The 19,253-nt window shown below is 42.1% G+C and overlaps 1 protein-coding gene across 1 annotated transcript; it reads right to left on the bottom strand.

Moving 5' to 3' along the window:
• Positions 1–1,705: 1,705 nt before the first annotated feature.
• Positions 1,706–6,647, bottom strand: SOST (sclerostin). Its single transcript, XM_065422781.1, has 2 exons — positions 6,428–6,647; positions 1,706–2,127 (listed from the first exon to the last, which is right to left on the bottom strand). The coding sequence occupies exons 1-2, from the start codon at positions 6,645–6,647 to the stop codon at positions 1,706–1,708; spliced, it is 642 nt and encodes a 213-aa protein (XP_065278853.1).
• Between the last annotated feature and the right edge of the window lie 12,606 nt (positions 6,648–19,253).

Below are 19,253 nucleotides of genomic sequence, written 5' to 3'. Positions count from 1 at the left end.
GATTGCAGGGTATGTTGAACTGATTGTTCGTAATGGACTTCACTGCAGCTATGAGAACCAGATCCCAGTAGCTTTGCATCAGGCTTTCTTTGCACTGTGATTTAAAAATTAACACAAGTCTTTCCTGTAATTACTCATTGTCACTACTTTATTAACAATATATTTAAAATCTGAAATAACAGACTAACATTTTGCAAGCAGTATTACTTCTCATTCTCTACAAGAAAAAACTTTGCATAAATAATTTACATGAGAAAATAAATATGTAACTTACTCTTTGAAACAATAGCTTTCACATTTAGATTCTGGTTCCACTTAAAATAGTTGCAAAATCTACCAAAGTTTTAAACTCACATCTTAGAAGATTTTTACGTCAACTCTACACAGAAAATAAGAACAGCAAGGAATTATTTTCCATCCAAATTTTGTATTATGTGATACTACGGTTTGCAGTCCTAAAGCATATGTACAGCATTTGAATATTAACTTTCCAATAATACCCTTTAATGTAAAAACACAAACACATGTATGAATGGTGTGAAGCTATTTAAAAGGAAAGACATTGTCAAACTGAACTGCACATAGCCAAGACTTCTCCGAAGGAGTTCACTGGTTTTCAAATTAGCATAGGCTCACGCTAATATGGAACCAGCACCTTACCCTCAGAACCTGCCATGCCCAGTCCAGCAAAACAGAACATATGGTCAGATGATCCAAACTTTGCAGAACAGAGAACATAAGAAGCTGACATCTCAGCTCTGATGCTAAAGTTAATTTGCTTTTGGAGGAGTAAGGCAAATACTCAGTATCCTTCCTATTGGCCCTCACTGTAAATTACTCAGCTGTGTTAGAAGTAGTTTGAAAAACTCTAGGAAAAATATGTTTGGCCCTCCATATATCTGTTTAAAAGATGAACATCATAGAGTTATGGGGTTTGGGAGGGGCCTCCATGTGGCCATCTGCCTCATTCTCCAGCAACTGAGCAGGATTGGTTTCAATATCCCAACGTCATTTCTGATGGTGTCAAATCTCAACCTTAAATCTGTTGAGTCTTGTACTATAAGAGTAAAGATATGGAATGGCTCAGATTCACATTTATACTTGCACTTTGGGATCACAAATTTCATGTTTGACTCGTGTTTCTCCTCATTTAAGGAAATTACTTGGGCATGCAGAAATCTGGCAGGACTTTATTCTCTTTCACTAAAACATTTAAATTTCCTTAGTCTGCTATTGCTACTTCCTAAAACTCAGTCAAAGCTTGCTGACTCTTCTCCTGTTGTTTCCCTAATCTCGTTCTTGTCCTGCCTGAAGTGGTTTTGAGAGCGCTTTCAAGGCTCTGTTCGGACAAAGTAAGGATAATGACCTCTTGCAAAGTGTAATATATGGAACAGTCACCATAATACCTTTGCTTCCTCTGCCTTCCTCAGTGTGCACACCACAAAACCCCATGCAAATTCCCAGGCTAACTCTCCTTTCAGATTGAATTTAGGTGCTGCTCCCACCAGCTCAATTTCTCTCTTTCATCAGACCACAGCTGTTAGAATCTGATAGGTTTTGACTATGCGAGCCCTTGTCCTAGCGTTGCAGGAGGAATGGGATTCCACTGCATTCAGAACCTTACTCTGTGGCCTGTCTGTCTCTGCCATTTGATGAAATGCAAAATATCCAGAGCTGTTGGGCGGTACCTCTCAGAAGGGACCTTCTAATAGGCATTTTCTAGTTCAGGCTGGTTGGATTTGCTGTCCCTTGCTCTGGAGAGACGAGGCTTCTTGTTTTTCTGAGGCCTGATGGTTTCCTTCCCGAAGTCCTTCAGCTCAGACTGGTTGTGGTAGCGAGTGTAGCGCTTGCATTTACATGCGGTGACAGCTCGGATTTTGTAAGTCCGAGTCTCTTCCTGGGGGCAGGCCAGCTGGATGCGCTGAGTGCGAGCATGCGCGGGAATGCAGCGGTAATCCAGGGCATTCTGGCGCCACCACTTTCCTCTGCCAATAGAGTTAGGGAGGAGGTGGGAGGGGAAACACTGGCCTGAGCAGACCAGCTCCTTTATGGGCTTGAAGCTGCGGCAGGGCCCATCAATGACATACCGTGTGTAGCGCAGCTCTCTGCAGCTGAAATCTGAGGCATCTGCAAAGAAAAAACAAACTAGTTACACGCATCTCCATCCCTTCATGTTCACCGTGCTTCTAGCCTCATGTTGCAGCTGAAATCCAGCTCCAGGACCTTTAAACCAGCACATTTTAATCCAAAATTGTACTAATAAAGCCCCCAAGGAGATGGTTAGAGTCGATCGAGCATCACCTGGAAATGTCAGGTAAAGTTCTCTCCTACCCAGGAAGCTGCACACCAGGCAGGAGAGAGGCTGGTATTGGCATAAAGAAGCATCTGTTTCTCTATCATTCAGAAATTGAACAATAAGAGCTGGCTCTGCATCAAACCCTGCATCCAAACACCCCAGTACTACAGGGGATATTGCGGCTCAGTGTTGTACAAACAAGAGATTAAAACCTGCAGGGCCACGTAGGAAAAAGGCATATCAGGTGCTGCATGGGAAAACACGTGAGCTAAAAAGGAAGCAAAGAGGATGTGCAGGAAGCTGCGGCAGGAATCAGAACAGCCCTAAGCATTGACCTCTCTGGGCAGAAATAAAGATGTTTAAGGGTTAAATTTTGCTCATTTCCACCTGTGTGATTCTGGAATAACACCACTGAAGTCACTGGGGGTGAGCTGCAGGAGGGCAATAGAGGACCAACAGACTCAGATTCTGCCCCTTCAAGCCACCTGTGGGCTAAAAACCTTCTCTCATTTATATTAGTTTAACTCCATTGATCTCAGTTGCTCACTTTGGATTTAAACTGGAGTAAGCAAGAGCAAAACCTGGTCCAAAGTTTTGGTGAAAATCGAAATAAAAATTCTTATAACCAAATTCTGTCTGCACTTCTGCCACTCCACCCTCACTTAGCCGGCCTGCACAGGTGTGAACAAGTGCAGACTTTGTCCCCTCTATTTTCTGTAAAGGGCCATGGATCCTTGCAAAGGTTTCTGACCAGCATCAGACATGTTACAGGTCTCCTTGTTCTGGTCTCCAGAGTCCCTTGTAGTGTCACATGACTAATAACAAGAACAATAAGGAAACTAGCAGATGGGAACTGTGACTAAGGATGGAGTTCCCACCTCTTGGAAAACCCATTAATTCACCACTCATTTGGCATGCCTGACCTCCCACTCTCTGTTCTAATCCCACATCATCCATGTCATTTCCTTCAGTCAGACAGAGGCATCTTCTGCCAAATTAGAAACCTTACCAGGCTTTTGCTGGTGCTTTAATAGATTGCCAGAGGCAAGGGACACAGTAGAAAATATGAGATTTTCGCTCTAAGGATTTAGAAAAGCTCCTTTCATAGGCAAAGAACTTTCCAGTTAAATAATTGATGCTGCAGATGCATTTATCATCAGAACAGGAAAGAGCACTGTCTCCCTGAGCAGGGCCGGCTCCAGGCACCAGCTTAACAAGCAGGTGCTTGGGGCGGCCAAGGGAGAGGGGCGGCACCTGCGGCAATTCGGGGGCGGCAGGTCCCTCACTCCCTCTAGGAGCGAAGGACCTGCCGCTGAACTGCCGCCACCGATCGCGGCTTTTTTTTTGTTTTTTTTTGCTTGGGGCGGCAGAAATGCTGGAGCCGGCCCTGTCCATGAGGGTTTCTTTCTGTCTTTGTTCAACCAATGTGCTTAGCTACACATGTTTGGAATGTATGCAGACTGATTGTGAAGACTGTTTAGCAAATAAGGTATTGAACTTCATCTATCTGAACACACTTTATTCCTCTCGTCTAAGCAAAAGAAATACATGGAGCACAAACGAGAATTTAATTGTGACAAAAACCTACAAAGGTGCAAAACCAAAGAGAAGGCAGTTGTCATCCATTCTCCTTGCTGTGAAAAAGGCACATCTCTGCTAAGGCCACCAAAGGAGACTAGTAGCTTTAATTCTGAATTTCTTAGTGGTGTAATGTTTTTTAGACTCATGTTTCTCTCAGTGAATTTTTAAGGATTTCCCCCTATGCTACAGAATCAGCATTTTTTTTTAACCCAGCAGAGATCTGCTTTCTGGATATACTGTATGTCTATTCATTCAGACTTAGGCCCCAACCCTGTAAACACTTTGCACAAGCTTAACTTTACACACAGGAGTAGTCGGGAGGGGGCTATAGTCATGCAAATATAGATTTTGCAGCTTCATATTTTAGCAATTCTAAAGACTGCATTTACCAGATTAAACATTTTTTGGTCTAGTATTGTGGTTAACATGCTGATACTGAGACCCTGTATGATTTAGTGAGACAGGTTAATCAGATCTTTTATACTCACACACTTCCTGAGCATTTAAGAAATTGAGTTTTGACTCGGGTAGTCTTAATGTTTCGGACTCTGGCCTTTTATGCCAGCTCAGCAGTGGGGCACATACATACTGCTATATTAGACACCTTGGCACATGCCTCAGACATGTCGCTGCTTCTGTCGACACACATCCGTCCGTGTTACATGCACGCTGATCCCACATGATGCCACATCGGTGCTAGTCTCAAGTAGCCTCATTTCTGGTAGGGACAACATCTATTGCACTGTGGCTCTGATACCTACCCCCACCCTACTCCACTAAAGACACTAATGCAGCTATACAAGTGCATGGCATTCCTCGAGAGAACCCCAAGTCTCTTTGAGGGGTCATGAAATAAAAATCCCCCCTCAGAGTCTTAAGTGTTCCCATAGGTGGCAGGGAGGCAGACTGCACAATTCTAAGGTAGTGAGAGACACTCCCAAAAGTCAAACTTTCTTCCCAACAGCAAGACAAATTCCTCCCTTGAAGATATTGGATCTGCTACGTGGTCTGCTGCTAGGGAGGGCAGCCAATGCTGGGCCTGGGCAGGAGCATTCCATGGGACTGTGGCAGGGAGGGGCTGGGAGGAGGGAATTGTGCCCTGTCGTGATGCTGGGATGTTATTAAAACCTTTGAATTTGACCCCATTCAGAAAAAGAAAAGGGGTGCTTGTGTTTTTACAAATATTTTTCTGGCCCCATGTTTGTGATAAGTTTGGGGGTCTCAGTCCAGTTCCCAAACCAGCACATACCACCATCCTAGAGAACCCTCAGAGACAGCATGATTTAGTTCTCTTCCTGATAGCCTCAGCACAGAGGCCAGGGACTGAATGGACCCTGACTGGAGACTTAATTCCCTTCTCACCTTTAATCTCCCCTTAATCACACAGTGGGTGTGGGAATTCTGCCCTCCATCTGCTCTGGGACTAAACACATTTCAGTCTGTAGGGATCAATCTGGCACCTTCTGCCAGCATGGAATTCACTTTTAAACTCTTTTTTTCTTGGCAGTGCTGGTGGCAACTCCCCTGACCATTCTCTTCCCCTTCCCCAGCCCAAGCACTTGCATTTCTGAGCCATTGGTGCTGTCGGATCTTTAGCCGAATGCCCTGGTACCATGCTGAGTTTCTTTCGGGATGCCTCCTGATGTTGTTGGTTCTATTTAAAGTATCAGTCCAAGTTGCAGCTCTGCAGAACAGAGAGCCCCCAGAAGAATAAATGCTCCTCCCACTGATCACATTCAGTTGTGGATTCCCTCTGTGAAAGCTTTAAACTGCTAATAACAGGCTTATGTTGCCTACTGGAGTCTGCCCATGAGACACTAAGAGCAGCACCTTTCTCTAGCACAGCTCAGCACAATCAAACATCTGAGCTAACAACCATAATTGGAGTGTTCCTCTAAGAATATTTAACAATGCTCTCATTATCACCTCCTTCCCCAGCCCTTGCCCTGTTCTATTCTCAAAGAAAGACGGGTTCCCCCGGATACCTGCTCACCGTGTTTACAGCATGAGGACAGCAGTAAATCATGTCAGTCACTAATATTACTGCCCAGTCCTGCTATGGTAAAAATATCTTTTGCCCAGGCCAGTTCAGTGTCGCACACCGCCACATTGCAGCTGCTCTGATTATAGCTCCTTAGCTATTTAGATGGATTTATTTCTGATCATTTTACAGTGCTAAACTCCACCTGCAGTTGTAAAAAAGCCACTATAACTTCTGTAACAGAACAGACATTGAGATACTACTATGCAGTGGGCCACATAAGTACCAATAGATAATTAAGTAGATGTGAAACTGTTAGATCTAGATAACATCTTATTTCCCTGATGGATAATAACCACTATTACTTGTCTCTGTTTAAGAAACGACATGGCAAACACTGGGAAGGGCAAACAGGAGATTGAATTTGTTATCACTACAGCATTAGCTCTACAGCACTTTATCCAGTGTTAGTTCATCACTATATGTTCATGCATGGTAACAGAAAACCCCACAGGAAGTTGTTGGGTTGTTAGGTTCCGAGGCTGTAATATAACATTTATTTTTCTTACCGTTCGGATCCAGAGACGGCTGTGGCTGTCTTCCCCCGTGTTTTGCCTGGTTCATTGTGTTGTTGTTGCTGTTAGTCTGCTCCACTGGTGTTTCTGTATTTTCAGGGAGCTCAGGGATGATTTCTGTGGCATCATTTTTAAACACTTGCCACCCTTCTACTGAGCGTACAGCAATTTGGATCAGGACACAGATAGAGCACACAGCCCAAGAGATCTGCATAGTGGCAGCCCAGAGATTCACCTTTCAGCACTCTCACAGTCTCAAATCCCAGGCAAAGGCAAATTATTCTCCTTTTTTAAATCCCTCTTAGAACCAAGCAGCCAATGACTTCACAAAGTGGGAAGGGCCAGACAACTCATTCATCCCAGATCTGTCTTTGTGACATGGGGAGGCGGGGTGGTTTCTCCAAAACATTCTACAACTTTTATCCACACACTTAAAAACTTGTCCCTTGCTTCATTCTTCTGCCAGGCACCAGTGTCGACTGATAGCCATATCTGCAGGGAGACTCATCAGTCTGCAGCTCATCCCAGGCCGAACAAATATTTTCATAATTAAAAAATGCTTCTCCTTCCATATTTGTTTCTTTGGCTCCTGGTTTTCCCACCATTTTAGGATGAGGTTTCCTAATAACTTCTCCTAGAATAGTCTGTCTGTGCTTTTTCTATTTTTTAAGCTATACAATAAACAAACATCAGGGAGAAGGAGCCAGAATCTACACACTGTACAGCTTGATGGGATGTTTCTCTCTTGTTGCATTTGCCTTTGGGTTGATTGCACATTTTTAGACACACTGCCCTTTGTTACTGGCACTTATCACCATGAGAGGGTTGCTGACTTTTAGATAAAAGAGTGTGGGTAAACTGTTGTTTAAAAGCCATGGTTGCTCTGCGTATAAGAGATGACGAATGATCTTCTGGTTAAGGCACAGGACTGAGACGCAGGACAACCGTGTTCAAACCCCAGGTCTGGTACAGATTTCTTGTGTGATGTTACGTGAGTCACATCATCTCTATGCCTCAGTTATCCATCTGCAAGCTGTGGACAATCATACTTCCCTATCATATGGGGTGTTGTAAGGAGACATATGTTAATGTCTGAGAGGTGCTTAGCTACGGTAATGAGGCACCAGGAGCATTTAGAAAGAGCTGTTTGCTTCAAGAGGGCAGCTGTGTGTGGAAGCCTGGTTGTGTTGCATACTGCACTGTTTGTTGCAGAATGTGTTCCCGGACCAACTCAGCCTTATGAAACTATTTCATTTATAACAGATGCAAAGGGTATAACTGAACTCCACTCTTTAAATTGTTGTTCAGAGTGTCAACAGCAACCTCCATTATCCAACTGCATTGCCTTTTGTCCTACCTACTCAACAGCCAAAACAGGTGGGTCTGTCTGTCTCTCCCTACCTACTTAGGACGCATCACTTAGGACGTGAATTCCATTCTGACAGTCTTACTAGCCCTACAAGGAAAACAGGTGTTGCTGAAGTTAATACATCAAATATTTGGGACAAATTCATCCCTGGTGTAACCTCACTGAAAAGAATGGAGTCATGACAGGATGAATTGGAAAGGACACACACACACACACATATGTACGTGTATAGGTCAGGTTTCACCGTGGTAATAAGGTGGATGGGTTTTAAACAATGTGCCCCTGGTACATGATGGTCCATTTCTGATTCAGTGGCACCTGCCATATATTGTGGAAATATCTCTTTAGTCTCTTTCTCACCCAAAGTTATGCAGAGACTTGTAAAACTGTAAAAATATCCCATTGAGAATCTAAGAGCAGTAGTTTCTGATGTTGCATGTAATCACTCTTCCTTAATATCTCCTTCCCCCTTCCACCACCTCTCTGTTTCCCTTCTATTTGTGTGGAAGGATGCCACATAGTTTTCCTTGTTTCCTTCATGCATGAAGCTTTTTGTGCAGAGTTTATCAGAAAACCATTCATTGATAAGAAGTGTCGCCAACCAATTCTATTTGGATGGTTACATAAACATTCCTGCACTATTGTTTCCTTTCCCTCTATAAACACACAATCTGCTCTGATTCACTTTCATTAATAACTTTCTCTAATATTCAAAGCAATGACTGCTAAACCCTGAGATTCACATCCACTCCAAGCACTGAGCCATTTCAAAGGCAGGTGTTTTTCCAGAAACCATTTTCCCCCAGGACAATGCAGTTTGTAGATGTGCAGGTGCAGATGGATTCTGCACAACCGACAAGTTGGCTACAACTTACTTTAGACATCATAATACCTCCCATTTGTACAGCCCATTGAGTTCTGAAGGATCCCAAAGCATGGCAGACACACTGTGTGATGAGTTACTTCACCTACCACCACTAGACTGGAATGTTGCAAAAGAATCAGGTAAATGCATGGAGGTTGGGTGCATCGGTGGCTATTAGCCAAGTTGACCCAGGACACAACCCCATGTTCCAGAAGTCCATAAACCACTGACTGCCAGAAACTGTGATTGGAGGACAGGAGATGGATCACTCGATAAATTACTCTGTTCTGTTCATTCCCTCTGAAGCATCTGGCACCAGCCATTGTCTGAAGACAGGATACAGGGCTAGATGGATCATTGGTCTGACCCAGTCTGTCCATTCTCATGTTTGAGTGCACTGCCCAGCCATGTTATACACTAGATTAGACTTGTAGGAAAGACAGTTCCTGTATCCAGGAACATTTTACATAACTCTGGGGCCATGGCAAGATACATTCTACATAACAGTCTACTCTTGCCAAAAGAACCATGTGATTTTTGAATGATCCATTCAAGAGCAAAATTTTGGCTTCATATTTCATCTGAAAATTGCCACCTTCAGCAGCAAAGCGCCCTATAGCACCAGGCTGGGACACTAATTCAGTATCAACTTAGAGGAAAGAGTGCCACTTAGTTAATTCCCAGCCATACTTTCAGCAGTCCCCAGGACGTCTCTGACCCGAGTACTAACCCAGTCCACCTATACTTGGCTTAGGCGCTCTGATTGGATCACAGTCATGGCAGCATGCACAGAAGATGGATGGACTGGGCAGGAAGTGTGCAGAACACCAAAGAGAGTTAATACTGATAATCACAGAGGAGTTTCCACTCACTCACCACTCTATTTAACTGTCTCCAGAATTGCACATTTCTATATAATGAGGTTGCCTGCCTGATAGCATGTAGCATGGCAAAGTGTCTGCACAGAGAATATTTCATAGGATGGTACTATCATTGTCAATGTCAGATCATTAGTACAAACATCACGTTTAAGGAACCTACTCTTAGGGATGCACAAAGCACAAAACTTTCTTTTCTCATGTATGTGTAATTGAAGGAAGAAATATGTTTAAAAGCGTTGTGCTAATGTTTATCTGCTTTGCTCGTTGGGGTCCTGGGAGGAATAATACAAAAATTGGGACACCCAAAATCAGAGACCACACTTGAAAATTTTGGCTTAAACAACTTGCCCATGGGCTCAGCATCTGTGGATAAGGCAGGAAAAGAGCCTAAATCCCAGTCTTGAGTCTAGTGCCTTAACTACAAGCAAACCTGCCTCTTTTGGCAGCCCCTTACCTCAGTCCATTCACATCATCTGGCTTCTGCAATGAGTGAAACAGGTGTGCTCTGGGATCCAGCCTCATCCACTGTTCATCCTGCACACCAAATGAAGCAGGGTGGGCCTCTGAAAAAGATAGGTTGTGATTCTGCCTGTCAGTAGACTGTATCATAATGCACACCTACTAAGGGCAGTATTAAGTATACAAGAGAACCATCTTCAGCACTACAACTCTACTCTGTGAGCTGAAAGAGCAGCCCTGCTAGCTCAGCCATATGGGGATATGTGTGATGGTACCAACAAACTGGCATTCCATTCTCTGAGTTTCTGGGTGCTGCTGTCTAGACCTACCACCACATTCTCTGTTATCCTGAGGTCCCTGATGCTGTTGTCTAGAGGCCCAGTGCTGCATTATGCAGGCACACACATGTAAAAATAGCTTCTGAAAGCAAGCCTGTCATGTGAAACATCTGGTGCTCAGTGGAACCGTTGGAGTGGGAGAAATACCTGGGCGAGGGCAGGCATTCTGGCTATGTGTGCGTTTGAGCTCTGCAGTGAATTATGGCTCACAATTTACAAGCTGTCCAGGCTTTCAATTCCACAGAAGATCAAGGGGCAGAATTTCCCTGCTTCTTGAGCTGCTCTTTGCACCTCTGTGGATGCAGCTAAACCAACCCTGCTGGGGCAGCTTTTATTTCTGGTTCAAAAAGCTTCTGCTGAATTGCAATGTATTGCCTTTTGAATGCATCAGGCTGCACCCAATGACTTGCACTTGTATTTTCAAAACATCCCAGCAGAAGGGAGGGGCTGTAGGTAGGAGATTAGAGTGATCAGCTGTCCCGATTTTATAGGGACAGTCCCAATCTTTGTGGCTTTGTCTTATTTAGGCATCTATTACCCCTCATTCCCGTCCCGATTTTTCACACTTGCTGTCTGGTCATCCTAGAGGAGAGACTCCCTAGCTTCCTACTAGGACATCTCTGCCCCTTCTCTTTAATTAATATCTCAGTTCAGACACTGGGCCTTTCACTCCTGCAACCACAAGAGAGTCATGCTACATAGCACCCATTAGAAAAACTCCAGATTTCTGCTGTAGGAGCCCCTGGGGATGCTGCGTGACGGGGACAGTCTGGAGGCGAACAGGGCAGGCATCACTGTGAGTGTGATGGTAACTTTGAGGTGGGGAGTGTCCCACCTCATAGTACATTCAGCACAACAAAGGAACTTCAAACTATGTCAATAGTTACATGTCCTGGAACCAAGACTAGCTTTAAAAAGAGGCTTTTAAATGTGTTCATTAAGGTATATAGGATTGGAAGCGTCACTGGGCAAGCGTGCCAAAGTAGCTTGTCTTTATAGCAGGGTAAAATATAACAGATTCATACAACAGCATCATCTGGTGACAAGGGATGGAATTATGGCGCCACCTGGTGAAGAATGATAGGGTTATAGCACCATCTGGTGGGCGTTGCAGGGCTAGCTCCCACAGAGTAATGGGATTACAAACAATTCCTTAATTCAAATACCTGAGGAACATCCTGTACCTATGGGCTTATTGTGAAAGGGAACAAACGGGTGAGTGTTAGAAAGAATAAGCACTTGAGTCAATTGCTGCTCATTCAAGAATTATAGCTAAATAAAATCTAACAATTTACAGGCAATACAGAGCTGCTGCATTTAAAACTAAAATTAGAACAGATATATTGGTGTAACCACTGTGCTCTTGACAAGGATTGTTTCATTTTGCCAGTGTTGTACCCACTAAAGCTGTGGCATATTCTCTCGAAGAGGTGCATGGGTCTCTTTGCCGATTTAATGTTTGGTATTGCAAACACATAGGGCTTTAGCCATGTATGCTATATTTGTTTTAGTGTAGTGTACATAGGAGGATGCTTGGGTAAATTGATGCTATATAAATAAAATGTTATGATTACTAATCATCTTTGTTAATGGGGTCCAGTTTGTGCAGTCTTTCTTAGCTGCTCATTATTCTTTAAGATGGGGTACTTGCTATATAGCCAATTCTCCGTCTGACTGCTGTGTCTGATTTTGCCATGTACATTTCAAAAATAATTTCATGTTTTGGAAGGGAATAGCTGATGCCAAATCCTTTGAAACCTCACTATCGTGATTCTTGAACGTGTCACTATACAACCTTTATTCCTCTGTCAAAAGAGAGCCATCCTAGCTAATTAAAATAATGCTCTGGGCAACCAACTTAAATTGCAATGAGACAATGTGGATGAGGTACTGTCTTTTATTGGCTCAACTTTAAAGAGACACACTTTTGAGCTTATACAGAGCTCTTCTTCAGGTGTGGCACAGCTAAATATATGGTGGAACAGACTGAATTGCAATGGGCAATCCTAAATGGAATGAGTTTAGATACATGAGTAAGTCAAGTCAAGAGCCTCCTTCCACAATAAGGGCCAAACTTTGCCCTCATTTACACCCATGTAACTCCACTGGTTGAAGGAAAAACAGAGCTATAGATGGTGGCACAACATGGGGACAACCTAAAGGTGTAAGACAGTAGAGACAGTGAATGTCAGAGATAGATGTTATGTCCATAAATCAGAAATAATCTCATTGAGAGGAAATAGACAGAAACTCATTGTGATTGGCTAAAAGATTACGTAATGCCATCAAACATCAATCACTTTCAATTAAATTCTTCAATGAAACATCAAAAAGCCAATCCATAGTTACTTAAGTCATTGATTTCTCTCATAGTAAAGTGAATTCTCCATATCCCTGTACAGATAATTGACATTTAATGCACCCTGGGTTTTGGGGCCGTATTGATCTGAAAAAAGAAATCCAGTAAATGTTTCTCTTCTAAGAATGGGGGAAAGGAGAAGCAGATTAGATTCTTGTTGCCTGGATTTGTGTCTTGTGCTAATATTGAAGTGCACTCAAAACTCTTTTTCTTGGTGTGGATATGCCAAATAAGATAAATCTTGGTCTAAGGCTAAGGCATCTCCACTACAATAGACAGCCACCTCATAACACCAGCTGGGGTCTGCTGTTTGAAAAAAACATTACCTTACTCCCTCTCAATTCACCCCAAGGCAAGGCAGTGGCACGTGCACGCGCGCGCACACACACAAACAAATCAGACACACCAGAAGAGGTTGCGCTCTGTGTTTAGAGAAATATCCATAAATGTTGGTGTTAGGAAGAATATGCATCAGTGCTAAACTATCTACAATAGTCTGCTGTGCCTGTCAGTTCTCCCACAATGTGCCACCAATGTCCCATGCTAGATGAAAGTCAGACCTGCTAAAGTGTTTGCAATCATCTCACCTACTAGTGGCTTCTAGCTCACAGAGGGTAGACTCAATACACCGCATGTTCATCCTCCATAAAAGATTGAGTGAAATTCACCCATGTGCACAGGTCCGATGCACCACTTAAGCCCTGAGATAGCACCCATTCATGCAGTGTTCTGGAAACACTAACACTAAGAATCAAAACAGCAGGGGATTTGCCCCTGCGGTTAGGAATGGGAAAGACTTGATGACATAAAATGTGTCTGCTTCTGGGAAATGGTTTCATTAATGGGGGATGGCTTGAAGCACTCAGGGCTAAAAGAGATCGCAGAGTAACATCCATGGGAGTTCTGTGCTCATCACTTTTGCCATTGTTCTTCCAAACAGAATAAATATGCATTATTAATTATCCCACATCTATCTGCATACAGCTGTGATAGCCAGGAGAGAGAGAGACTGTTTGTTCAGCCAATATGGATACAACTTTGAGAGATCATTTCTGAATTGCAAGCAGTGAGGAGAGAGGATTTGTGGGAGGAGTAAGAAATGAGCAAGCCAAGGCCCTAAACAAGATGCCATGACACAGGTGAGATTCAGCAGTGAGGGAAGGGGTTATAGCAACTCCATGAAAAAGAGCTCCCTGTGCCACAAAAATGTTCCATCCTTGGTTCTCTCTTCTTCTCGCTTTCTCACACACACACAAAAAAGGAAAAAAAACTTTTTTGGGGGGCGGGGGGGGGTAAGATTTGTAGATTTTATTTACTTGGGGGATTTCTATAGTAACACCAAGGGAAACCACGGCTTACATTGAGCGCTTTCTACACCAGCTGTGAGGTGCCCATAGGTGTATTCTCAGTGTAGATTTAAACCACGACAGCAATGAGACAATGCTTAGTCTTGCAGAATAAAATATCTCAAATGGCTAACCCAAATTCACAACCCAGCCCCATCCAGCTGCTTGAAGTTCTGCAGTTTAATCTGCTTGGTGGCAAAGTCTCCTTTTTCAGGTTCTCTCTCCCCTTTCCTCCAGTAGAAGCAAAGCCTAAATCCGGTGCTGCAGAAGATATCAATACTGTCCATTAACACTCTTGGTGTTGCTATTCACAGGTCCTAATAAACTATGTGCAAAACTCAGCTGCCAGCACACGTGCCCACTTAAAGAGGCATGGCCTACTCTTGTGAGATTAAGGGTGCTCAGTATTTTTATGACGTCAGTGGCAGCTGGAGGTGCTCAGCACCTCTGAAAATCAGCTCGCTGCAATTCAGCTCTCAAAAATCCATATCAGCTCAGCTGTATTTTTTTTCCTTTGATTTGTTTTAAGTGGTAGTTACAGCACATAATGTAACAAGAACTACTTGGAAAGCATTATTTGTGGCCAGCATCTGAGATGGAAGAAAAGGACTGGCTCACCACAGAAAAGGGGGCAGATAGAGGGAGTCCCCTTTTCATGAAATTATAAACATCTTAGCAGTGCCTAAACACTGACTTTGTGTTTAATAAAGTAGAATATTGTTCGGTGTTTTGAAAATGTAAGCTACAATTGATGTGGATTTGGGTAATTAACTTTCAAACATTTAATTGCAATTGACAGGTGCTGACATCTTATAGCAACTGGCATAATTTGAGACACTAGCAGGACACACTAAGCTCAGTTCCAAAGGCTGTGGCTTTTCAGCAAGGTGGGAGGCTTGTAATGAAATTTTTTAAAGTCTTATATTTGAACAGTTGATTCCTGGAGAGAACATTTCTGCCCAGACTGCAACAAGGGGAAGTAGAGGGAGCTTTAACAGATAACTGTCAAATCAGGGCTGCTCCAGCATCTCCAAAATGATCTATTTTTTTATTTAAAAAAAATTTCATTTTGTGTTTAGGACAAATCCTTCCCCTTTCTGCATTTGTACAGAATGTGCCCATAAGTAGCAGGTAACTTGTGGGGACTAAACCCAGATTGTGTATGCACAGAACCCAGGTAACTGTGCAAATTGTTTGAGTGTTCTCTTAATGGCCATAGAAGCCATATTCTATTGAGAATCTCTCTTCAGGTGTGAGGAAGCTCCTCTCATTTGCTGTAATTATGGCCATCTGTGACATTCCCCTTGCGAACTGCTGCAATTCCATGCAGATTACACCTCAACGTTCATCATGCCAACTGCACCATATATACTTTATTGCACATTGCTAAAACATATTTGGTTGTTGTTTTTTTTTTTTTTTTTTTTTGCAAAACACCACAACACACTGTACAGAACAAACAATTTAACTCTGGTAATTTATTTTGTCACATCACAAAACATGAGCATTGTACATTTGATTTTTCTAATTGGAGTGATCTCCACATAATGGAATAAAACGCCGCTTACTGAACACCAGGAGCTCCAACCTTCCAACCAAGATAAAGGAAAAGAACCTGCTCGGTAAATAACTTTGTGTCCCGTACATTTTCCTCTCTAGTATCCTGTACAGAAAGCTGTTTAGCTGTAACCCTTTTTTCCAACTCCAGTAGTACAGGAGCCTTAAAGTGTACATCAAAGGAGATAAGAATGGCTCATTGACAAACCTGTACAATTGCTAATCTCAGTGGATGGAAACAGAGAGCTGAGATTTTTAACAGAAAGCCAGTGCAGGTTGTGTTTGTATAGATCAGTGCCATATACGTAGATCTATAGATCTGGATTTCTTTTTAAAGTGTGTGGGTTGTACTAACAGCTTCAAAGTTACATTTTAGACTTTCAATTCCAAATTCCCATAGAAAACACTGTAGGGCAGAAGCTGCCCATTTATATTTAGGCTTGGGATATCACAGAACAGGAGGTTACCAATTTCCAATAATAAACGCATGGAAGTTATCATCCAGGTCTGTTCTATTTTCAGTTTTACACATTGGCAGAGCCCATGACATGGATGCATGAACAAAATTATTTTAGCGCAGTCAAACTAGTAAAACTAATTTTAATAAAACTGAAGAAAGTAAAATTCCTGCGGTTTGTACTCACTCCTGCATCAGGGATTTTAACTGGCCCTGACCAAGAGAGAGTTCATTGTAAATATTTAAATGACTATAAAGCATTGCCACTCTCACATCTATTGCAATGATTCCTTCTTGTCAGAAGAAACATACATGTGACAAAAAGAACAGGAGTACTTGTGGCACCTTAGAGACTAACAAATTTATTAGAGCATAAGCTTTCGTGGGCTACGAAAGCTTATGCTCTAATAAATTTGTTAGTCTCTAAGGTGCCACAAGTACTCCTGTTCTTTTTGCGGATACAGACTAACACGGCTGCTACTCTGAAACCATACATGTGACAGATATCAGAGGGGTAGCCGTGTTAGTCTGAATCTGTAAAAAGCAACAGAGGGTCCTGTGGCACCTTTAAGACTAACAGAAGTATTGGGAGCATAAGCTTTCGTGGGTAAGAACCTCACTTCTTCAGATGCAAGTCATCTTGCATTCTTGCATCTGAAGAAGTGAGGTTCTTACCCACGAAAGCTTATGCTCCCAATACTTGTGTTAGTCTTAAAGGTGCCACAGGACCCTCTGTTGCTTTATACATGTGACAGAAGATTTTCAAGTCAAAGATTGCATAATACTCAGCATTTATATAGTGCTTTTAATCTTCAAAGCACTTTCTAACCATTAATTAATCCTCAACATCCCTGTGAGGTAGGTAAGTATTGTTACCATTTTATAGGAGAAAGGTGACCAGCCCAGTGTCATACAATGAGTCAAAATGGAATTGGAACACAGTAGTTACTGGCTACTAGTCCTGCATTCAGATCCTACCTCTCAAACTCTGAACTAGTTTTTGCAAAATGTTTGCCATTTACAGGAAACCACTTGTTCACCGTACGCAGTTGCAACGGCACCCATTCATGAACGAATTTCTGGCTGTACTATGTGTTGCTGTAGTGTGACATGCAGAACTGTTGCAGTTCTGTTGTAAACAGCTGTGTCTTAGTTGCATGGACAAAAGATGATGACAACAAAAAAGTACAAAAAGGTTTGTGAATATTAAAGCAAAGTCCCAAACATCATACTCTTCTCTAAATTATAAACCCTGCCCTTGTAGTACTGAAATGGCTGGGACATTTTTGGTTTGGTCTGAAGCATGAGAACAGTGTTTGCAAACAACAATGATACTTTAGAGGACTCATTACCTACTGGAGTTGCTTTTTTAGTAAACAATCAAACAAACCCAAAACATTCCTGCAAAGCAAAAAGCAATTGCTTTTTTTCTTGTTGTATTGGGTCTGGCATGGTAGATTTACTTGCTCTGTGACAGGTTTGTATCCTGAAGAGAAATATACCTTCTCCAAAGCTCTAACTGGATCTACTCTGACAAAAAGCAAAGTGCTGTTATTTAGAGATAAAACTTTTATCAACAAATCCAGAAGAGGCATACTTGGTTACAGCTAAAACAGTTTAATCACTGGTACTGCACCATGTTCCTACTTACCTATTCTTCTGTGCTTAAAAATATATTTCTCAATGGTCACGCCAGTAATAATAAAATAATATATGGAGATATACCTATCTCATAGAACTGGAAGGGACCTTGAAAGGTCATTGAGTCCAGCCCCCTGCCTTCACTAGCAGGACCAAGTACTGATTTTGCCCCAGATCCCTAAATGGCCCCCTCAAGGATTGAACTCACAACTGTGGGTTTAGCAGGCCAATGCTCAAACCACTGAGCTATCCCTCCCCGCACAGCAGCAGTGGGCAGCTCCACTCCAGTTTCAGTAAAAAGGCACAGTATTTTTTTGGTACTTTGTCAATTTCATCTTATGATGGAAGAAATCTCTATTTTTTTTCCTTTTAATAAGATCTGGCACCTACAGTCAAAGAGATGCACTAAGAAGCATAACATGATTATGGAATTAAATTTAGAACTAAGAGCTCTTCTCAGACAGCTGCAATCTGCAGAATACTGTGCAACATTAAAGGACTTAAATGGAAAGAACAGATGAAAGACTGGAGGAGCACATGTGACATCAAAAGTTATACTCTAACTCTACTTTTCAAGAGTATGAGCAGAACAAAGAGAATGGATAGGAAACAAGGAATCAGTTTCATGTATGAATCAAACTACTCAGTAACTCACTATAGGATATAATGTTTCAGAGCTTGCTTTTGGGTTAATTTATTTCCCACAGGCATCTGTTATTCATCCTCAGTAGACACCAGATCTGCCAAGTTTGAACACTGAAGACCTGGTTCTGATCTTACTGACACTGGGGTAAATCAGATGTTATGCCACTGAAGTTAGTGATATTACATCATTGCAAATTAACTCTGAAAAGGTCCTATAAACAGATGAAAAATATCTCCATATTTTTCTTATCTTTCTTGATTTCCAGTTCATTTTAGTCATATGCCAACAGCGAGCAGCAATCTCTCCACCTGCTTTTAGGTGGTTCATCAAGACAATACAGAGCTGTGCAAATCCTATCATCACCACAAAGCAGATGGACTCTACTATTCCAACAAAAAACACTGAGATCCTTCCTGGATGTTTCTGATCACACTCCCACTAACTAAACAGATCAATCTAGGAGCATCTGTGGAATAAAAAAAAATCTAATGCCTAATAATAATTTCTTTTTAGATCACTCATTGGGTTGGAGCCCTACCTTCTAAATGCCAAATTAAAGCCAAAGAGAGAGAGTGTGTGTGTGTGTGTGTACATATTTTCTATATTATTTGGATTCATATTTGCAATACACTGATGTAGGTAAAGAGATAAAAGCTCTATTCCATCAATAGAAGTAGAAAAACAGCTTTATCTGTAAACAAGATTGTAGTATGCAAAATGGAGAACGAGTAATGAACCATCTTTCATAATACCAGAAAAATGGGCAACCAAGGAAATTAAAAGGCAATAGATTTAAAAATCTGATCAACAGGAAAGACTTTTACACAAACATAATTAACCTGTGAAACTCACTACCACAATATATGAAAGTCAGGGTTTTTTAAAAATCAGACATTTATACT

The sequence above is a fragment of the Emys orbicularis genome, chromosome 25 (genome assembly GCF_028017835.1).
Source record: "Emys orbicularis isolate rEmyOrb1 chromosome 25, rEmyOrb1.hap1, whole genome shotgun sequence".
Lineage (NCBI taxonomy): Eukaryota > Metazoa > Chordata > Testudines > Emydidae > Emys > Emys orbicularis.
This window is presented reverse-complemented; position numbering and strand designations above follow the sequence as displayed.

What these genes read in the sequence shown, in the direction of transcription:
- SOST (XM_065422781.1), bottom strand. Translation starts at nt 6,647, where the DNA reads ATGCAGATCTCTTGGGCTGTGTGCTCTATCTGTGTCCTGATCCAAATT. An exon ending in GCCGTCTCTGGATCCGAACG is followed by an intron (nt 2,128 to 6,427) that starts GTAAGAAAAATA and finishes TTTTCTTTGCAG; the next exon opens with ATGCCTCAGATTTCAGCTGC.